The 17,009-nt window shown below is 39.8% G+C and overlaps 1 protein-coding gene across 1 annotated transcript in view; it reads left to right on the top strand.

Annotated features, from left to right (window-relative positions):
* The window catches only part of SATB2 (SATB homeobox 2), a 161,072-nt gene that overhangs the window by 18,017 nt on the left and 126,046 nt on the right, over window positions 1–17,009 (top strand). Inside the window, exon 2 of the mRNA XM_065413500.1 lies at window positions 3,806–3,982. Within this exon, the coding sequence (XP_065269572.1) occupies window positions 3,806–3,982 (177 nt within the window). The remainder of the gene's footprint in view (window positions 1–3,805; window positions 3,983–17,009) is intronic.

Below are 17,009 nucleotides of genomic sequence, written 5' to 3'. Positions count from 1 at the left end.
CCTAGTTTGTCGATAAGAATATCATGCGAGACCGTATCAAATGCCTTACTAAAGTCTAGGTATACCACATCCACAGCTTCTCCCTTATCCACAAGACTCGTTATCCTATCAAAGAAAGCTATCAGATTGGTTTGACATGATTTGTTCTTTACAAATCCATGCTGGCTGTTCCCTATCACCTTACCACCTTCCAAGTGTTTGCAGATGATTTCCTTAATTACTTGCTCCATTATCTTCCCTGGCATTATCTTGTTTTCTCCTTATTTGTTTCAACTGATGCTATGTGTTCAGGGTCAAAGCACCATCTGAATTTATGTAGAAAAGCAACTAAGTTGCTGTATTTAAATAAATTAACAAAAAAAAAATGAAGCAGCTTAATATGAATGCCTTTGTATATTCTGGCATTGCATTTATCCTTTTCAGAAAGAAAAAATATTCCTTCTTGCCTCCAGTCCACCTCTTGTAACCTCTGTATGTGAAAATCATATAGTTTTATGTCCTGCACCATGAGCTATAAAGACCTGCTGAAGCGCCTTTGTAAATCTGGAAAACCAAATACACACAATTTTAGGACCAGAGGTTTTCTGTTGTGTGTGTGTGTGTGTGTGTGTGTGTGTGTGTGTGTGGTAGTTTCTGGATGATCAGGAATGGGAAGAGAACCAAGCAATGTTAAAACGAACTGAGTAAAGGCTTGTTTTGCCTTACTCCTTCAGTACCTACAAGGCTTCATGTCTAAACTCACGCTCCCAGCTTTGTAAATATTGCTATAAATTCTCTGACTGGGGCTGTTGCAGAGCATTGACTAATTTACACAGCTGTACTTTAAATCTATTGTATTAGGGTTGAGTATGAGAAAGGTGTAATATACGTACCTAGGTGTGAGAAGTTGTGTATATCAGTCTGTGAGAGTAGCATTGGCTTCCAGCCGAAAATGTTTTCTTCTCTCATTTTTAATGTACAGTAAAGAATGTTAATTTATTCTCTGACTGTCAGGAAACAGGGAAGTCTGAGGTAATAAATCTGTGGAAGAAACGATAGCTTTACTCTGTCCAATGCTAAATAAAGGGCAAAACAGGTGGTACTTCCTTGGAATGAGATTTTCTGGGGAGAGTTGGATTTACCATCAGTCTTTAGTAAAGTAGAATTGGTGTTAAAGTTCTAGGGGTTGTAGCCACAGGCACCAAAACCCATTAGCAGTAGAGGATATGGTAATTTTCCCTTTGCCCCCCATTCTTTTTAATGTACTAGTAGCATCTTATTGTCATTTCTGATGGGCCACAAAGCTCAGAGATGCTGTCCTTGGAAACCCCATCTCTGTAGCAGAGCTGCCAGCAAGCAATGGTGGGAAAGGACCATTTTAAAAGCCAGTATTTGGGAGCATTACAGAGGATCTGCAATAATACTGTGGGTTCATCCTGCCACCCCAAAATTAAACTGAGCAATTCTACTTCCAGCAATTGAGAGCTTCTTCTGCAGAGATGATGTAAATGATAGTATAAATTGCATGGGGAATCAATATAACTTATATGTCAAGGGGGCGGATAGACAGTGTTGTAGCAAGAAAAGCAACCAGTAGGAGGATAAAAGATGCAACAGCACCCCCCTCTCTCTCTCTCTCTCTCTTATAAGCTTGCATTCACCCACTTGTGCTAATTTACCAAAGTGTAATTTATGCAGCCATTAGCATTGCGTCTGAATTTGGCCACTTGTTACTACAATCATAAACTTGTCTCACAACATATTAATAGTTACACCACAGATTGTTGGCATTACTAATGATAAATTGGGCATCGAAAGTACTATGACAAACCATATCTGAATAGAAACAGAAGATTTTCACTTACAGAGAGACTGAATTTTGTTTGAACTAGTTGTGTGATTACAGGCAACTAGGATTCAATCCTGGGGTCATAGAAGTTAATAGGAATTTTGTCACTGGCTTCAGGGGGAGCAGGATCAACTCCACAACATCTTTCCGGCAAAGAAGCCCACAGATGGCTTTATGGTACATGTTCTTGAGTACATTAAGACTAAATAGTACTACTTCAACTTGCAAAACCCTTGGCCATGTACCAGAATCCAAGAGTTAAGAAATAAGACAAGGAACAATATGACTATGGATGTTGCATTAGCAAACTGCAAACTATTTCAGTTAAACATTTTTAAATTAAAACAAAATGAAACGCAGCAATCTGATATTGAGAGGTTCATTCCTGATGCTTGTTACTATTGCAACCAACACCGTTGTACTCGTCAAAGGGAGCCTGATCAGTGTCTAATGTAACGATTGAGAGTTGTGTACTTAACATTTTATTTTTAAATGAGTTTCATCTCTTGCACCAACAGCTGATACGGATTTGAGTCCGTTAGTTTTGCCTCCTATAGTTGTCATTGACTTCACTGTCTCCTGTCTGATGTAGGGCTGTGACTCTAAAATGGAATGTAGCTTTTCCCCAAGCAAATGCCTAAAGAACCAGCAAACATCAGTCAGTGTATAGAAGTGATCTTTAACTAAAGCTTGAACCGAACTGTAGTGGATACCTCGAAGAGGTTTTAATTGGCTTCTTAAAAAAGGAGAGTTGACTTCTTGAAATGCAGTTTTCCCTGTATTTTGCTGGAATGTGCAATACAGTAGCACAATGATTGTTCTCCTTAACATAACCTAAAAATAGCGAGTTGTTTTTCTTTTATTTGCCATTAGAGAGAGCGAGCTATAGTGCTGTTCTTTAGAATGAGCTTTCCCCCCACAATAATAGACCTAAAGGAACTCCTTTCATTAGACTGTATAGGTAGGAACTAGTTAAACCATTTTAGGCTGAGATACATCTCCAGCCTCACAATGATTTCCAGCATGTTCAGTGACTCACAAGTATATGTAGCCAATTAATAAACTTCTAGTAGCAGAGCTAATCAGCAGTTTGAAAAGGAAGGATGATAACCTTGTTACAGGTAATGTTATGTGAGAGGTAGCTTCCCTAGTCTGTTTCAGACACAGGCCACACAATTTGCAGCAGATGCAAACCTTCCAGGAGTCATGAAAGGAACTTGCAATAAAACAAAATTAAACAATCCTGCCCAAACCTTCTCCCAAGTCTGGGCTGCTTCTAAAGGTTCTCTCCCAGGACTGCTTAGTCCATAACTAGATCCTCTCTAGACCACCACCCCCTCATGCCTTCTATCACGGTGAGCTAATGAACCATCTGCCTCAGTGGTTCTGCAGGGCCAGCGCCAGCTAACAGGGTGGGTTTTCCCATGAACAATGTGAGCCTGTTACTGTCTGTTTCTGTAGCTCTTAATATGGCAAAAGGCTGAGTGGCTTCAGTCTATACACGTATTAATGACCACACCCCATCCCTCTGGAGCACATAACCATGCATGGAGACAGCCTTGGTCTTTTAATGCTCCTGCAGTGTTCATTGTGTGGGGAGGAGAGGGAACAACATTTAAATGTGGAGCTCACGTATGGCTGCGTGTAGGGAAATATATGGAATCTTAGCAAACTAGAGCTGGAAAGTCTTATTAGGGCATCCTGTTCATCCCCATGCCAATTAGGGATTGGTTCTTGCATTGTATTCTCTGGTCTGTTATCTAGTGTGGTTTTAAATGAGTCAAGTGAGGAGGCACCCACTATTTCTCTTTAAAGACTATTCTGCAGTCTAATGAAAACCGGGAAAAAAGGCAGATCTCTGCTAACATGAGCCTTCCAGGAGGTGTATTAATCTGACGTTTTTAATCAGAAATGAATTATTTATTTGTTCCTGTTCCTCTATTACTGATGATTCTTTTAAAAACTTTTCTCACTTAGGTTTGATGATTCCTGTCTTTTGTGTGGTGGAGCAGTTGGACACCTCCCTCGAATACGATAATCGAGAGGAGCATGCAGAGTTCGTTCTGGTTCGCAAAGATGTCCTCTTTAGCCAGCTGGTGGAGACGGCGCTCCTGGCTCTGGGGTATTCCCACAGTTCTGCAGCTCAGGCACAAGGTATTCCACGGCATTCTTTTTCATGCTCATTGGCATAAGAGAACAGCTTTTCATAGCTCCTGAGGTCACTGTGCAAGAGAATTAGTGGCAAACCTCGCAAGCAGTTAAATCAGTAGTATTTCTTACCACGGGGCTTGTAACTGCGCCAAACTCTCTACCTGGTCTAGAAAGCATTTGATAAATCCTACTGAAGTATGAAAGACTGGTATTGATCAATCAGAGAAAATGTTATTACTCGCTTTGTTCTTTACTGTAAGGCCCCAAGCTTGCTGCCTCAAAGAACATTATTCAGAGGAGCCCTGTAGTATACCTATGTGTATAACTGCATGACATTGTACAATATGTGCAAGCTATCTTTTCCCCCTCATTTCAGGGCCATGACACATGAACACCAGGTTATGTATTTAAAAATGGTTGTGCCACACCATACTTTGTCCCTAAAATATAAATAGGATTCTCTTTATGACTGATAGCTTACTCTGATTATTTAATATTAGACCAATATCTATTTTGGCTTCCCTAGCTTAGTGCTACAAAGCCTGTTGGGAAGCTGAATGTCACCCTATAGTTGTGTAGATGATTGTTCGGCAGTAGAGAAGAGGTAAAAAAAAAAAAAAAAAAACACCTCTTGAGGAAAAAAATTGAAAACCAAGATCCTGATGAAATGATTCTCTCTGCATTTCAAGTGAATGGCTTGTATTGATTAGATGGTAATGCTTACTTTTTGGAAGCGAAATCTGTAACTTTCAGCTCAATCTTGACATGATTTTTAAAAAACCAATGCACAATTAGACTAATCTACAAATGGTTTTACTTGGAAATTTGGCTTTTTAGCTGCTTTAGTCAGTATTTCCTTATTAAAAAACTTGAAATAAAAGGCAGCCAGGAGCTTTCGGCTGCATTCAATGTGAGCAGCAGCGGTGTTTGAAACTAAGTGTCCTGGAAACTAGGATATAATAATGTAGAGCTCCTAAAGAAAACTTCTTTCAAAGCAGTGTGATAATGATTCATTTCCTCTGTCTGCTTTCTGAGAGAGGTCCAGGATTTGAGTCCAAGCAAAACTCAAGCACAGCGACAGTGAGTTTTGTTACAAAACACAACAATAAAAGCAAGCAAAGAAGTTCGGGTTTCTTTCAAAACATTTCATTCCATTTCAGGGACACTTTTCTCTGAATGTAAAGGTCACTGTATCCCACTGTTTCCATCCTGGTGAGCCAGCTTCCTGCTTGACAGCGCTATCCATCTCCGTTAACACGGTTGCTCAACATGTTGGGAGCTAACATGTGGAACACACTGCGTTAAGTAGCCAAGATTTGATTTTTGGCATCTATCGAGGGAAGGGGCTTCACTGGGAAGCCGCTCCAAGGAGGCGTGCCATTGCATGCAGTGACCCACACCAGCTGAGCATCTTGCTTGGAGAAACCTCTCTCTTGCAGTACCTTTCTGCTGAGGGCTTGAGAGGGAGAGGGACTCAAACAGGCCATTAGCCACTTCCCCCTGTGCAGTGGCTGTTGCATTTTTTTGCACTGTGGTCTTGGAAAATGAACAGGTTAAAGTAATAACCTGTTGTTGTTGGCTTGCGTGTTTGTGTTTTAAAGGGCTAGTATTCAAACCTCACATATCAAATTGATTTCATTAGTTAAGAAATGGCCTCTCTTTGGTTAGCACTTTTCTCATACAAAGTGTTAGTGCCCCCCAGTTCCTTTGTACTATTAAACCTCACACATGAAATTGTACTTAAAAGTGGAAGAAATTACCATAAAACTTGATCAGCTCCTAGATCTCTTATTTATGTATTGCTCTTATTACCTCACTCTGAAAAGCCAGTTTTAAATTGTACCATACACGCCATACAAATAGTGAAGGAACACTCAGCGTTCCATCATTTGAGGTTGATTTTTTTCTTTTTGTATGAAGTCTGCTATAGAACAGATCATTTGTGTGCAAGCTGTGAGACATGACAGAGGCATGGACATAGAACTAGGTGATCACCAAGACAGTTTAGATTCATGATGAAAACGGCAGGATATTGGTTTGGTTTGTAATCAGTATGAGGGCTGAAACAAGGTGGTGATGTGAAGATTTGTTTTAGTATTTGCTTATAAAAAATGATAGTACATCTGTTTGTTTTCCCCTTTCTGAAACTATCTCAGCTGCTCTGCATCAGGAGAGACCAGCTTCTCCAATAATGACCTGCTGCTAGTAACTTAATCAACAATTGTGATTATTGGCGTTGATTTCTTTTTAAATGATGCATTGATAAACAATCATTTTAGTTCTCTTTATCAGTGTTCTGTGAACAGGAAAACAGCTAATTTTTAAGACCAATGTGAGAAGCTCAGCATTCTCTGATGCTTTTCTAAATGCAATAAAACTTTGAGCAACTTGCTCTGTAGAAAACTGACTAGGATGCTGATTTGAAGAGCTATTCTGACATATTCTAGTGGCGAAGTGAACATTAACTGCCTTTACAATAATGAAGCATTAACCAGTCTGTGCACTGATTAGTAATCCAGCTGTGAGATAAGCATTCCAGATATTGTAATCTATTAGGTGGAAAAAATGTACATTGTTAATTTTTCTCTATTCTTGTTGCTGTCTGGTTCCAGGGTGTGACTGGCAAGTTTCATTTGATCTTATGAAAAGTTCTGCTTGCTTTTAGAACCGCCCCCAGTAGGATCACTGGCCCTTGGTATGTGTCTGTCATTGGAGGTCCAATTGGGGGAAAATATCACTTGGTTTTTGTGCAACAGGTGTGAGACTACTTGCATCAGTTTCCATTGCTGTTTTCCCTGTAGCTTACTGAAGTAGAATAAACAGTCTTGAGACAAATATACAGTAGGATGTACTGATAGAGGATTTCTGAAGGTGGACCATACCTTATTGAAGAAAGCTTTTTGTTTCATCATCCCTGTCTGTCCTGAGTTAATTGGGGAGAGCATTTTTATCCTGTAAGCTGTTGCTTACAAGCATTTTCCGTGGAGCCTTTTCCAGCTAACATTGGCCTCATGAAACTTCAGTTCTTCAACAAAATCTGCAAACAATGTTCTGTAACCAGATAGGGACTTATTACCAGCCTGGCACTAGGGTGGGGAAGTTGGTTGTATGAAATCCATAAAAGCTTAGTAAACATTTATGTATTTTCTTTCATCATTTGAGTCTACACCTGAAATTAGAAAACCTGCTACCTATTTCTTTATGAATAGAATGTGATACCACAGAGCTCTTCTTAACAAGGATGTTTTCCTATGCAGAATTTAATACCATTAATATCCCAAATCTAAAACACTCTGCTTCTAATAATTGTATTTATTGGGGTGGGGTCCCAGAAAGAGAATAATTCATCTGGAGCATTTGTGGCCAAACTGGAGCCTTCAGAGCCAGGTTTTGAGTGCCCATTAGAGTTCTACATTGTGACCTGCACCTGATCTTTGTAATAAGAAGAGGTAGCCCATGCCCATAGTCTCTGTGTGTCTCAGCAGCAGGGCCGGCTCCAGCATTTCTGCCGCCCCAAGCAAAACAAAAAACAAAAAAAAAAAAGCCGCGATCGGCGGCTGCAATTGGGGGGGGGGGGGGGGGGGAAAAAAAGCCAGGATCGGCGGCGGCAGTTCAGCGGCAGGTCCTTCGCTCCTAAAGGGAGTGAGGGACCTGCCGCCCCCGAATTGCCGCAGGTGCCGCCCCTCTCCCTTGGCCACCCCAAGCACCTGCTTGTTAAGCTGGTGCCTGGAGCCGGCCCTGCTCAGCAGCCAGTGCTCCATGAAGTTACAGCACTGAATGCTGGGACCAGAGGTCTCCACAGGCTGCCCCTCCATACTAAAAATAAAAGTAGCTACCATCTGCTCCATTTTACATGCAAACGTACAGCTGTTGGATTAGCTGTGAAAGTAGACTTCTTACCACAATGGATACTAATTTAGTAGAGCTAGTTGGAAACTTTGGCAAATTTTGCAATTCTGGGAGAAACCAGGGGAAAAAAATTAAGTGAGATTTTTCTTCTATATTTTGACCAGCTCTGCTAGTTAGCTCTGATCACAGGCTCTGCAGAGAAGCCAAAGAATGACTGGACCATGAAGATGGAACTACGCTTCAACTTCCTGAAAATGGTTCAGCTAGGTCAGGGTCAAGATGGGTTCGCCGGGCAACGAGCAGTGTCTTCCACTATTGATGCTCATCTCATACCTGTGTTGTGAATGAATGTTTCCAGGGCAGAGCGACAGTTTTAGCCATAGATTAGATAACTAAATTTCAGGAGGGGCTGCCGTGGCTTTAGGAGGAGTTGTGCTGCATGATGTTACCCATTCAGAAAATGCACATCTGTTCTGGGATCCTATTACCAGGAGCAAAACGTGTAGCAAGTAGCTAGGTGGACAGGAGACAGCTGCATGGGGGTGGGGAGGGAAGAGGGGGGCGGTGATAGGGAGAAAAGTGAAATGGGGAGACTGAAGGGAAGGAAAGAGGGTCGGAGGCTGCCAGGTGGAGTGGAGGGAAACAAGAAAGTGACAGGAGATCTAAGGGAGAGAAAGAAGTGGGCGACTCTTTAGGCTTGTCTCTGGCACTCTAGAGTCTGAGCACTTCACAAACATGGAGGATTTTTGTTTTTGCAGCATGACTGAGAGGTAGGGAAATGTCATTATCCCAACTGGACAGCTGGGAAACTGAGGCACAGATATTAAAGGACTTGCCCAGGATCCATAGCAAATGTGACAAAGCCAGGAATGAAACCCAGAACTCCTGGTGTCTTAACCACAAACCATCTTTTCACTTGGAAAAAGGGGGGCAAACAAAGTCTCTGAACATGTACATATACTTGGAGTCTGCCCCACCCTCAGGCTGTTAACCTAATGCCCTCCATGATGACTGGATGCACTTAAATACTAGAGAGAGAGAGAGAGAGCATGCAGTCGCTTTGGGTATTTTGCCATTTAGAAAACAACTAGTCACTAAAACCCAGTCCACCAAATGTGTGAACCTATGTCAGCCTGAGTACTTAGCTCCTAATTTGTTGCATTGTGTGATGACCATTACAACCTTGTTGCTATTTGTGGGACTAGAACAGTCTACAAATATTTGAAGGGTGTAAATACCAAGAAGGGAGTGTAATTGCCTAGGACCTCCAAGAGGGAAGGGCTAGGGGTAATCAGAGGAAACTGAGTAAAAGATAATTTGGGCAAAATACCAGGAAACATTTCCCAACAGTGAGATCTGTTGGATTGCGGAGTAACATCAGCGTAGACTGTGTAACTGCAGGGTGAAGGCAAACAGATCAGCTGCTGATGTTTATTGCCATTGAACGCACACAAGAATCATTTTACTATTCCTCTATCAAGAAAGATAAAACAAGATCATGAAAATACAGTAGGACCTTGGTAATCTATGCATGTTACTGCTTGCACTAAGTATGCTACTGACAGGTAGAAAGAGAAGGGGTTTCTTTCTGATTACAGCTAGTATAAGTAAGAGGAATAACTGCACTCCTGTACAGCTGATGCGAGAGGAAAATTGGGTCTACTTTGAAGAGTTGTGTGATCACTCCACCTGTAAATTCTCTTCCTACTCCTCAGCAAAGAGCATTGGCTAGTACTGCTCAGAGCTGTGTGTGCAGGGCTGGGTCCCAAGTTCTTTCGATCAAAGCACAGATAATAATAAATAACAGGGTGATCTAGTCAGGTTTTGTACTGCCAAGACTTTTTTGTGTTTACAAAATAAACCCTTGATTTACTGGTAAAATTTGGATGCTATAAATGAAACTCTGTGACAGTTATCAAATGAACAAAATGCACTTTCTGATGGTTTCCTTGCCCTCACATTGTTTGTTCACTTTTTTCTTCTTCTTCTTTGTTTGTATGCGGTAGTGCCTAAGAGACCTGGTCATGGACCACGATCCCATGATGCTAGGAGCTGTACAAGCCCAGAACAAAAAGACGGTCCCTATTCCAAAAAGTTTGCAATCTAAGTTGCTCCCTAATCTTGTGAAGTTCATTAATTTGCAACAGAGTTTCCCAGTGATTAGTGCAGTTCTCCTGTATTTGTGCCCTTAGGTTCTAGGCAGATTGGCAATATCCCCATAACCTCAACTTGGTGGTTGCCAAATATGGATGCCCTGATAATGTAACACCTCTCTCTTATTTAAAAATAAACAAACAAAATACCCCTCCTTTCTGGCCTCCTCTCAGCAGCAGAATCTTATCCTGATCTTTGATTAAAAACGATATCTGATTAAGTTAAAAGTAGTAACCCCCTTTTGCCTTCCTCACTTCTCCCGGGGCGTCTCTGTTCTCATCCCTAGCTCTCCTCTCACTCCCTTCTCAATGCTTTCTGATATTGGGAGCAAGGTGGTGGGGGACTGGACTAAAGCACTCAGCAGTGTTGCGTGTCTGCCTGATGCGGTTATACTGGGCATTTTGCAATGAGCTCTAAAGTTAATACTAACGATAGCCTTGAAACGAATTGTTAAGCAGATCTGAATTCTGGCAATGATCTGAAGGGGTCCAGAAGAAAAGTTTCCTTCTGAATGCCTCCCTCCTCCCTAAATTCTGTGGGTTTTGTAGTTTTGGGTGTGTTCCCATTTTTGCTTCCTTATGTTCTCTAAAGAAGGCCTGAAAGATTTTTCTCAGGTTTTTCCTGTGTTTATTATTATTATTAATTATTTTTTATTATTAATAATAATTTGTATTACCCTAGTACCTATGAGTTCCAGTCATGGACCAGGACCCCATTGTGCTAGGCACTGTACAAACACAGAACAAAATCATGGTCTCTGCTACAAAGACCTTAAAAGTTCATCTCTTGCCTACCTTTGAATGCTTCATGGCAAGTGGAGCACAGAACTGTATCCCAAGAGTTGAGAGTGAAAATCAAGCAAGTGTAAAGGGCAAGGAATTTTGCTCAGCCTGTTTAAAATGTTTTTTCCTTTTTTGTTTACATGTATTTAATTCCAACACCTAGTGAGCACTTGGCTGAAGGGACATCTTTGTTAAAGATTCAACATCCAAAGCCTTTCACATAAGGCATGGGTGCTCCCAGCAAATATCACTGAGAGTCTTCCATCAAAATCATGGAAGACCATACTTAAGACTTCTGATATCCATGAAGAACCTTTATTTTTTGGGGGAAAAATACATTTCAAGCTTTCTTTACATGTCCTAAAGAAGAAGGGAGGGTCCAAATCCAATTTTAAAAAATGTTGCAGGTTGCCTTTAAATCTCATCTGTCAATGTTACCTTTTTTTGGTAGAGTCATTTTGCTGTTACGCAAATACCTCCCATGTCACTACCTTATGATCACATTGGCCACTACATTCCTTACTTTGCTCATTACAGAAATTCTTAACTTTAAAACAGTGGTCAACAAGTGTTTTTTTCCCCCCTCCCCCCATCAAAATGCTGATCCATGTGCAAGTTGCTTTTGGCATTGGCTCTCTGCTCCCCGTTTATTATTTGCAGGATTTTTGTGGTGGAACAAAAACTTCCACAAATAATCTGTTTTTCTAGATGGCAAACATCTGGGTAGTATAAGTAAATGGGTAATTTATTAGTGTTTGAACAGCTTAAAGGAGAGTAACCAAATGGAGCCCTGAATAGCTCAGCACTTCTGATGGCTGCTTTCCATCTCCTATGCGGTTTGTGACTGAGCAAAATACCATGGCGTTCACGAGCAGAAGAGGAGGCAGGGATGAAAAGAAGAGAGAGCTGAGTGGCCAGAGCACATTTTGGTCACAGTAGAATACCCCTGCTTCGTTTCCTGTATGCCTGTGAGCTTTTGCATGTCCATGATGAGAATTTTAAACCAAGTGCTTTGAAATACACCATATTTTGATGACTGGTTTGAGGACTCTAATGAATCCTGAATTGTGTTTCAGTGGAGTGTGTTTGTTCCATACCAGTAATTGGTAAAATTCTGAATACGTCACTGAGAGAAAACATTAAAGATATTTATCTGTTTTTTTTCCCCCTCCTGTTTCTGAGAAATAACAGCAGAACATAATAGCAAATCTGCTCTGCTGCTTTACAAGGTTGTATTCCTTAAAGCCTTCCACTCTTTGTGCCGCAGGCTATATGCAAATAGATAAAACTTGTATCCCACAGCTTCACCCTCTTCAGAGAAATATTGTCACATATTCTTTTAGTCCGTTCTGTAAACCCATGAACAAGATAGTGAAGAAGTTGTGACAGAAAAGGGGCTATGGCCCGGTAACCCTTACAGCAGTATTTGAGGGAAAATAAACAAAAGTTCACTCCAAAAGGACTGTGTGTACTTGATTAAAAGTTCAGACCAGTTTTTAATAAATTCAGATTATTTTTGGTCCACTTCTCCCTGCCCACAGGAACCTCTGGTATTTTTGAGGAATGTTGGGAAATGGTGCATGGTAGTTTTTATTGAACATTTATGTTTAGGCATCATTTCATTTCTCTAATGGGGGCCTAAATATTGGTTTAAAAGTAGCAGTATTTCCTAAAAAAGGGAACATAATAGACTAGATTAGGTTACCCCCCCAGTCCAGGATAGGAAAATGAGGTGTGTTTAGTAGATTTGATAGCTAATGTTTTAATAACACATTTTAAAACATCACTTAGCAGGTAGTGTTGGCAAAGACAATGGTGTTTGAAACACCTAACTCCTCCCCTCTCCAGGGTTGATCACGTTTTTTAACAGTGGTCTGTGTAGACTACGATAAGAGGTGTATTCTTAAAAAGCAAACATATTTTAAAATTCTAGCGTAGACAGGGGAGGTTGCATTTTAACACGTTAGCGCATCAGAATGGTCCCTAGGCTCCCCAGTAAGGCTCACCCTGACCAGCTAACATGTTAAAACATGGCTTATTCCAAACATATCATAGCCAAGGTTATGTCTTTTGTTTCAGAAAAAGTTTTACATTAAAATCATTCAAGTTTCACATCAAGGTAGCTAAGACAAGGCATAAGTAGTTTTTACTTTGATGAAGCTAGTTAGGGTCAACCCTATAAACCCCAACTGGCGTTTACCTCAACCAGCTGTATTGAGGTAAAAATTACAGTGCCTTGTCTCCTCTAGGAATTTAACTAACTTGACATAGTGAGCTCAAGAAAACACACACCTTTTCTGCAGTGAAGGCTAACCAGTTTAGATAGATCCTTTGTCTACCCTAGTTGCCAAGTGGTGTTTAACAAAGTGTTAACACGTTCTAGCTCAGCCCGTTTGCTAAAATACTCCATTTTCCCAACATAGACAGGACCAATGAGTAATCCTGAGGCCACAAGACCAAACTCTGTGTGTTTGCACTTTTCACTGAAGTGTACTTAATTCTGCCGTGGGGTGGGATGGGATGGACTAGATAACTTCTTGAGTTCCCTTCCACCTCTGCCCTCTATGATACTTTATCTTATGGTAGAATTTGTCCCTAAGAGCTTTTCCATCACAGTTAAATGGGAGCAGGAAAGTGTTTGAGACAATGGCTTCCTGTTCTTGATACTAATGGACAATATCCCTTGCATGCTTATTCCAACAAAAATGATCACTTTTTGAATGAAGTAAGTGCTAACTGAATTATAAAGCCATACTAATTGTAGAGAACAGTGTCAACACCTCGCCCCCGGCCAGTTCTGTATGTACAGTAATTTTCAGTTGCTTTCCATTCTCACTTGGGTATTCCTAAAATTTCCAAATAAGAGTTTAATTAGAGTAAGCTTAAGAGAGAATGTGTGTGCCATTCAGGATTCTTTGCTAAATTGCTTTCATACTTTGTTTTTATAATATATTTGCTGCTTAGCCACATTTTGGCCCTCTTCCTTTTTCTAATAAAACCCATTATGTGGGATAGCTAGTAGATAGTTCCTACTTTCACAATGACAATTCCATGCTAAAATGTCCCTTGGCACAGGGATCGTTAACTGATGGCAGTTTGTCTGCTTCTCGGAGTCTATTCTTTTCAGCACTGTGTGAAGATTCTGTGGAAGAATCTGTGGGGAGAACATTGAGGGAAAAAATGTTTATCTTGTGCTAAAACTGACTGAGAACAGACGACTGTTTGAGGAAGAGAATTTATCAAATAATGAACTGTATATAAAAAAATCATTTTAAGATGTAGAGAAATACTCAAGCAGGATTATAGCATCATGAAAAAGTATCATTTTGTGAAACATTACCATATAGTAAGTGTTTCAGTTACCACTATTAATATAGATTGATGCTATATAAACAGATATCTCTATTATATATGCAGGATGTGTGTGTATGCAAACAATACGTGCATTGCAAACATATTATTCTTTAAAAAAAAAAAAAAAAGCTAAGCAGCTTTTTACGTAACAAACATTATATAGATATGCAAAAGAAAGGATTGTTGTTCTGATAAATTAAACGTGAATATGGGTGGTATTTCTTTTAGCCCCCAAATCTTTTTCTGAGCTATGAGCATGGAGAACAGTCTCTTCCTTTTCTAACTTAAAGACTCTTCATTTGTAAAAAAAAATGCAGAACTGAGGTTTTTTTTTTTTTTAATAATATTCACAGCAGTTTTAGTATTATCAGGCAACTTTAAAATAATGCCAATTCTTTCTTTCTGACATCTTACTAAAGACCATATCAACACCATTTTTTTTGCATTTTCTGATCGCTAACACCTCACCATTAATGTGTATGTGAAATTGAGAACCTAATTAAAAGATTAACAGCATGTACAGTAATTTATCCAAAAGGCATGTGTTAATTTGTTACACTAAAGCATTTTATGTCGTCTTTTTTGACACTATCAAAATATTATCAGTAGAACTGGTTTAACCTGGAAGAGTTTGATGCTCTATTATAAATTCTTCTGAAGAAGTGAGATGACTTAATTTCATATCAAACTGCATAAGGAATTATAAATTATCTTTTCTAAAAGACCTATGACACTAAGTCACAGAATGAACAAATAAAACTGATTTGTTCTAGTACAAATTAAGATATATGGCAGTATTTTCATTACAAACGCCATTTGTGTGTGGTGAATGTCTGAAAATTTTACAATACGATACAAACTGCTCTTCTATAGTGCAGCCATTCATGCAGTGCATCTTAAGGTGATTTACAACCCATTATAAAAAAAAAAAAAAAAAGGCACAAAACAAACAAATAAAGCAAAACCCCTTGAACTGGCTAAGCCATTAAAACACAAATATGTCTTGCACCCAGTCTTAAAAGTTGTGAAAGCTGCCTTTTGGATCAAATTAGGAGCTTGATTCTGCACTTTCTGTTCTGGGAAAGGCTGGTTGACTTCAGTGTGATTTTTCCTGTCCTGCCCCCACCCCCCTGGCAGTGAAGACTGTGGGATCAGGCCCAAGAATAGCATTCCCAGTATGAGTAATGTCACAGCTTTAATTTGAGAATGTGTTTGAATCCGTAGAAGCCGTGCTTCTCATTAGATATAGGCCATGTCTACAGTAGCGAGCTTCCAGCGGCACAGCTGTACCAATGCAGCTACACCGCTGTATGATCGCTCATGTAGCCACTCTATGCCGACAGGAGAGAGCTCTCCCAGCAACATAATAAAACCACCTCCATGAGCACTGGTAGCTATATTGGCGGGAGAAGCTGTTCTGCTGACATAAGGCTGCCCATACTGGCGCTTCTGTTGGTGTAACTTATGTCGCTCGGGGGATGTTTTTTCACACCCCTGAGTGACATAGGTTATACCAACAATTACAGACAATAGTATTTACCCTCGTTGGAAAACATTTTGGGGTCTACAGATAAAAAGTGCTACATTCTGTAAGTGCTGAGTACTCTGATGGAAAAGTCTTAAAATTTAATAGGAAATTATGATCTTTATAAGTTTTTTTTCATTTTTTTTTCTAAACAGTTCTATGGGAAATTTTATCCCTGCTATAGAAATGAATGTTTAAAATATGGTACAGTAACATTATTGTTTTCTGTTAACCTGTATAGATGTTTACAGTAATTCCTGTAGATCACTATTAAGTTTCTAGTTAAGCCCGTTGGATCAATCTGTATTAAATTCTCCCAGATTTTGCTGTAAGTATATTACTACATGAAGGGTCAAATTCTTCATTTTGTGAATTTAACCTCGGTGAAGCTAACAAAGTTATCCCAGGGATGAATTTGGCACTTGGTATAATCATGTGTGCAGTTCTTACAAAGTGTATTTTTTTTATTATTAAGAGGTTTGCCAGTGTGAAGCTGCTTCTATTAAGCAGATTGTTGCCTCCAGATATTAAAAAAAAGTGTCAGATTTGGTTAAACCTCCAGATTTATTTATTTATTTATTTATTTATCTATTTATTTAAAAAGAGGGCTCAGCAGGAGTAGAGGCTGTTTATAAAACCTAGTTTTAGTTGTTTTTTTTAATTACAGTGCTTTCACAGTCCACATTGAGTGATAGGAGAATAATAACGCAGCATGAATGGTGAAACGTGAATTAGATTTTAAAATACTTTCATGCCTAATAAACTAAGGTGTTCCGATTAATGTGGGGAGGCAATGTTTTTATTTTAATACCCTGTGTGGTATTTTTATCTTGTCTGTGTCCTTTTAACTTTGTTGTAAAATCTAATTTTATAGGTGCCTCACTACGTAAGTAGGAGAATACTTGGGTTCTGGGGATGGTGTTCTGTATTGAAAAGCAGAGTAAAAAAGATGTTGCAATAAAAAAAAAAAAATATATATATATATATACTGCCAGCGCAGTTTGTTTAAACTCTCTGTGCCAGTGATTTTATACTCATATTAAGGGTGATAGTTTGATTTTTGGCAATGTCATGAAAGTCCAGATCTTGCTGCTCAGATGTATGTCAATTTTTGCTGCTCCGGGGGAGGGGAGAGTCCAAGTCCTTCCAGCTGAAGCCAAAATTTGGACAGGGGTCCAGGAGCTGGCACAGAGGCAAGGTATCGCCTGCTAAACCCCTAGGATCTGTGCAGCAGGCCACTCTGCGAGTTTTATGGCCGGAGAGGGTGATCCAGATCAAACCGCTCATCAGAACATCTCCATGGCTTCCTAAGCATCCCTCTGAACATGTGTTGTAATTCTGCTTTGGTGCATAAGTTGGGGAGGGG

This window comes from Emys orbicularis, chromosome 11 (assembly GCF_028017835.1).
Source record: "Emys orbicularis isolate rEmyOrb1 chromosome 11, rEmyOrb1.hap1, whole genome shotgun sequence".
Taxonomy (NCBI): domain Eukaryota; kingdom Metazoa; phylum Chordata; order Testudines; family Emydidae; genus Emys; species Emys orbicularis.
This window is presented reverse-complemented; position numbering and strand designations above follow the sequence as displayed.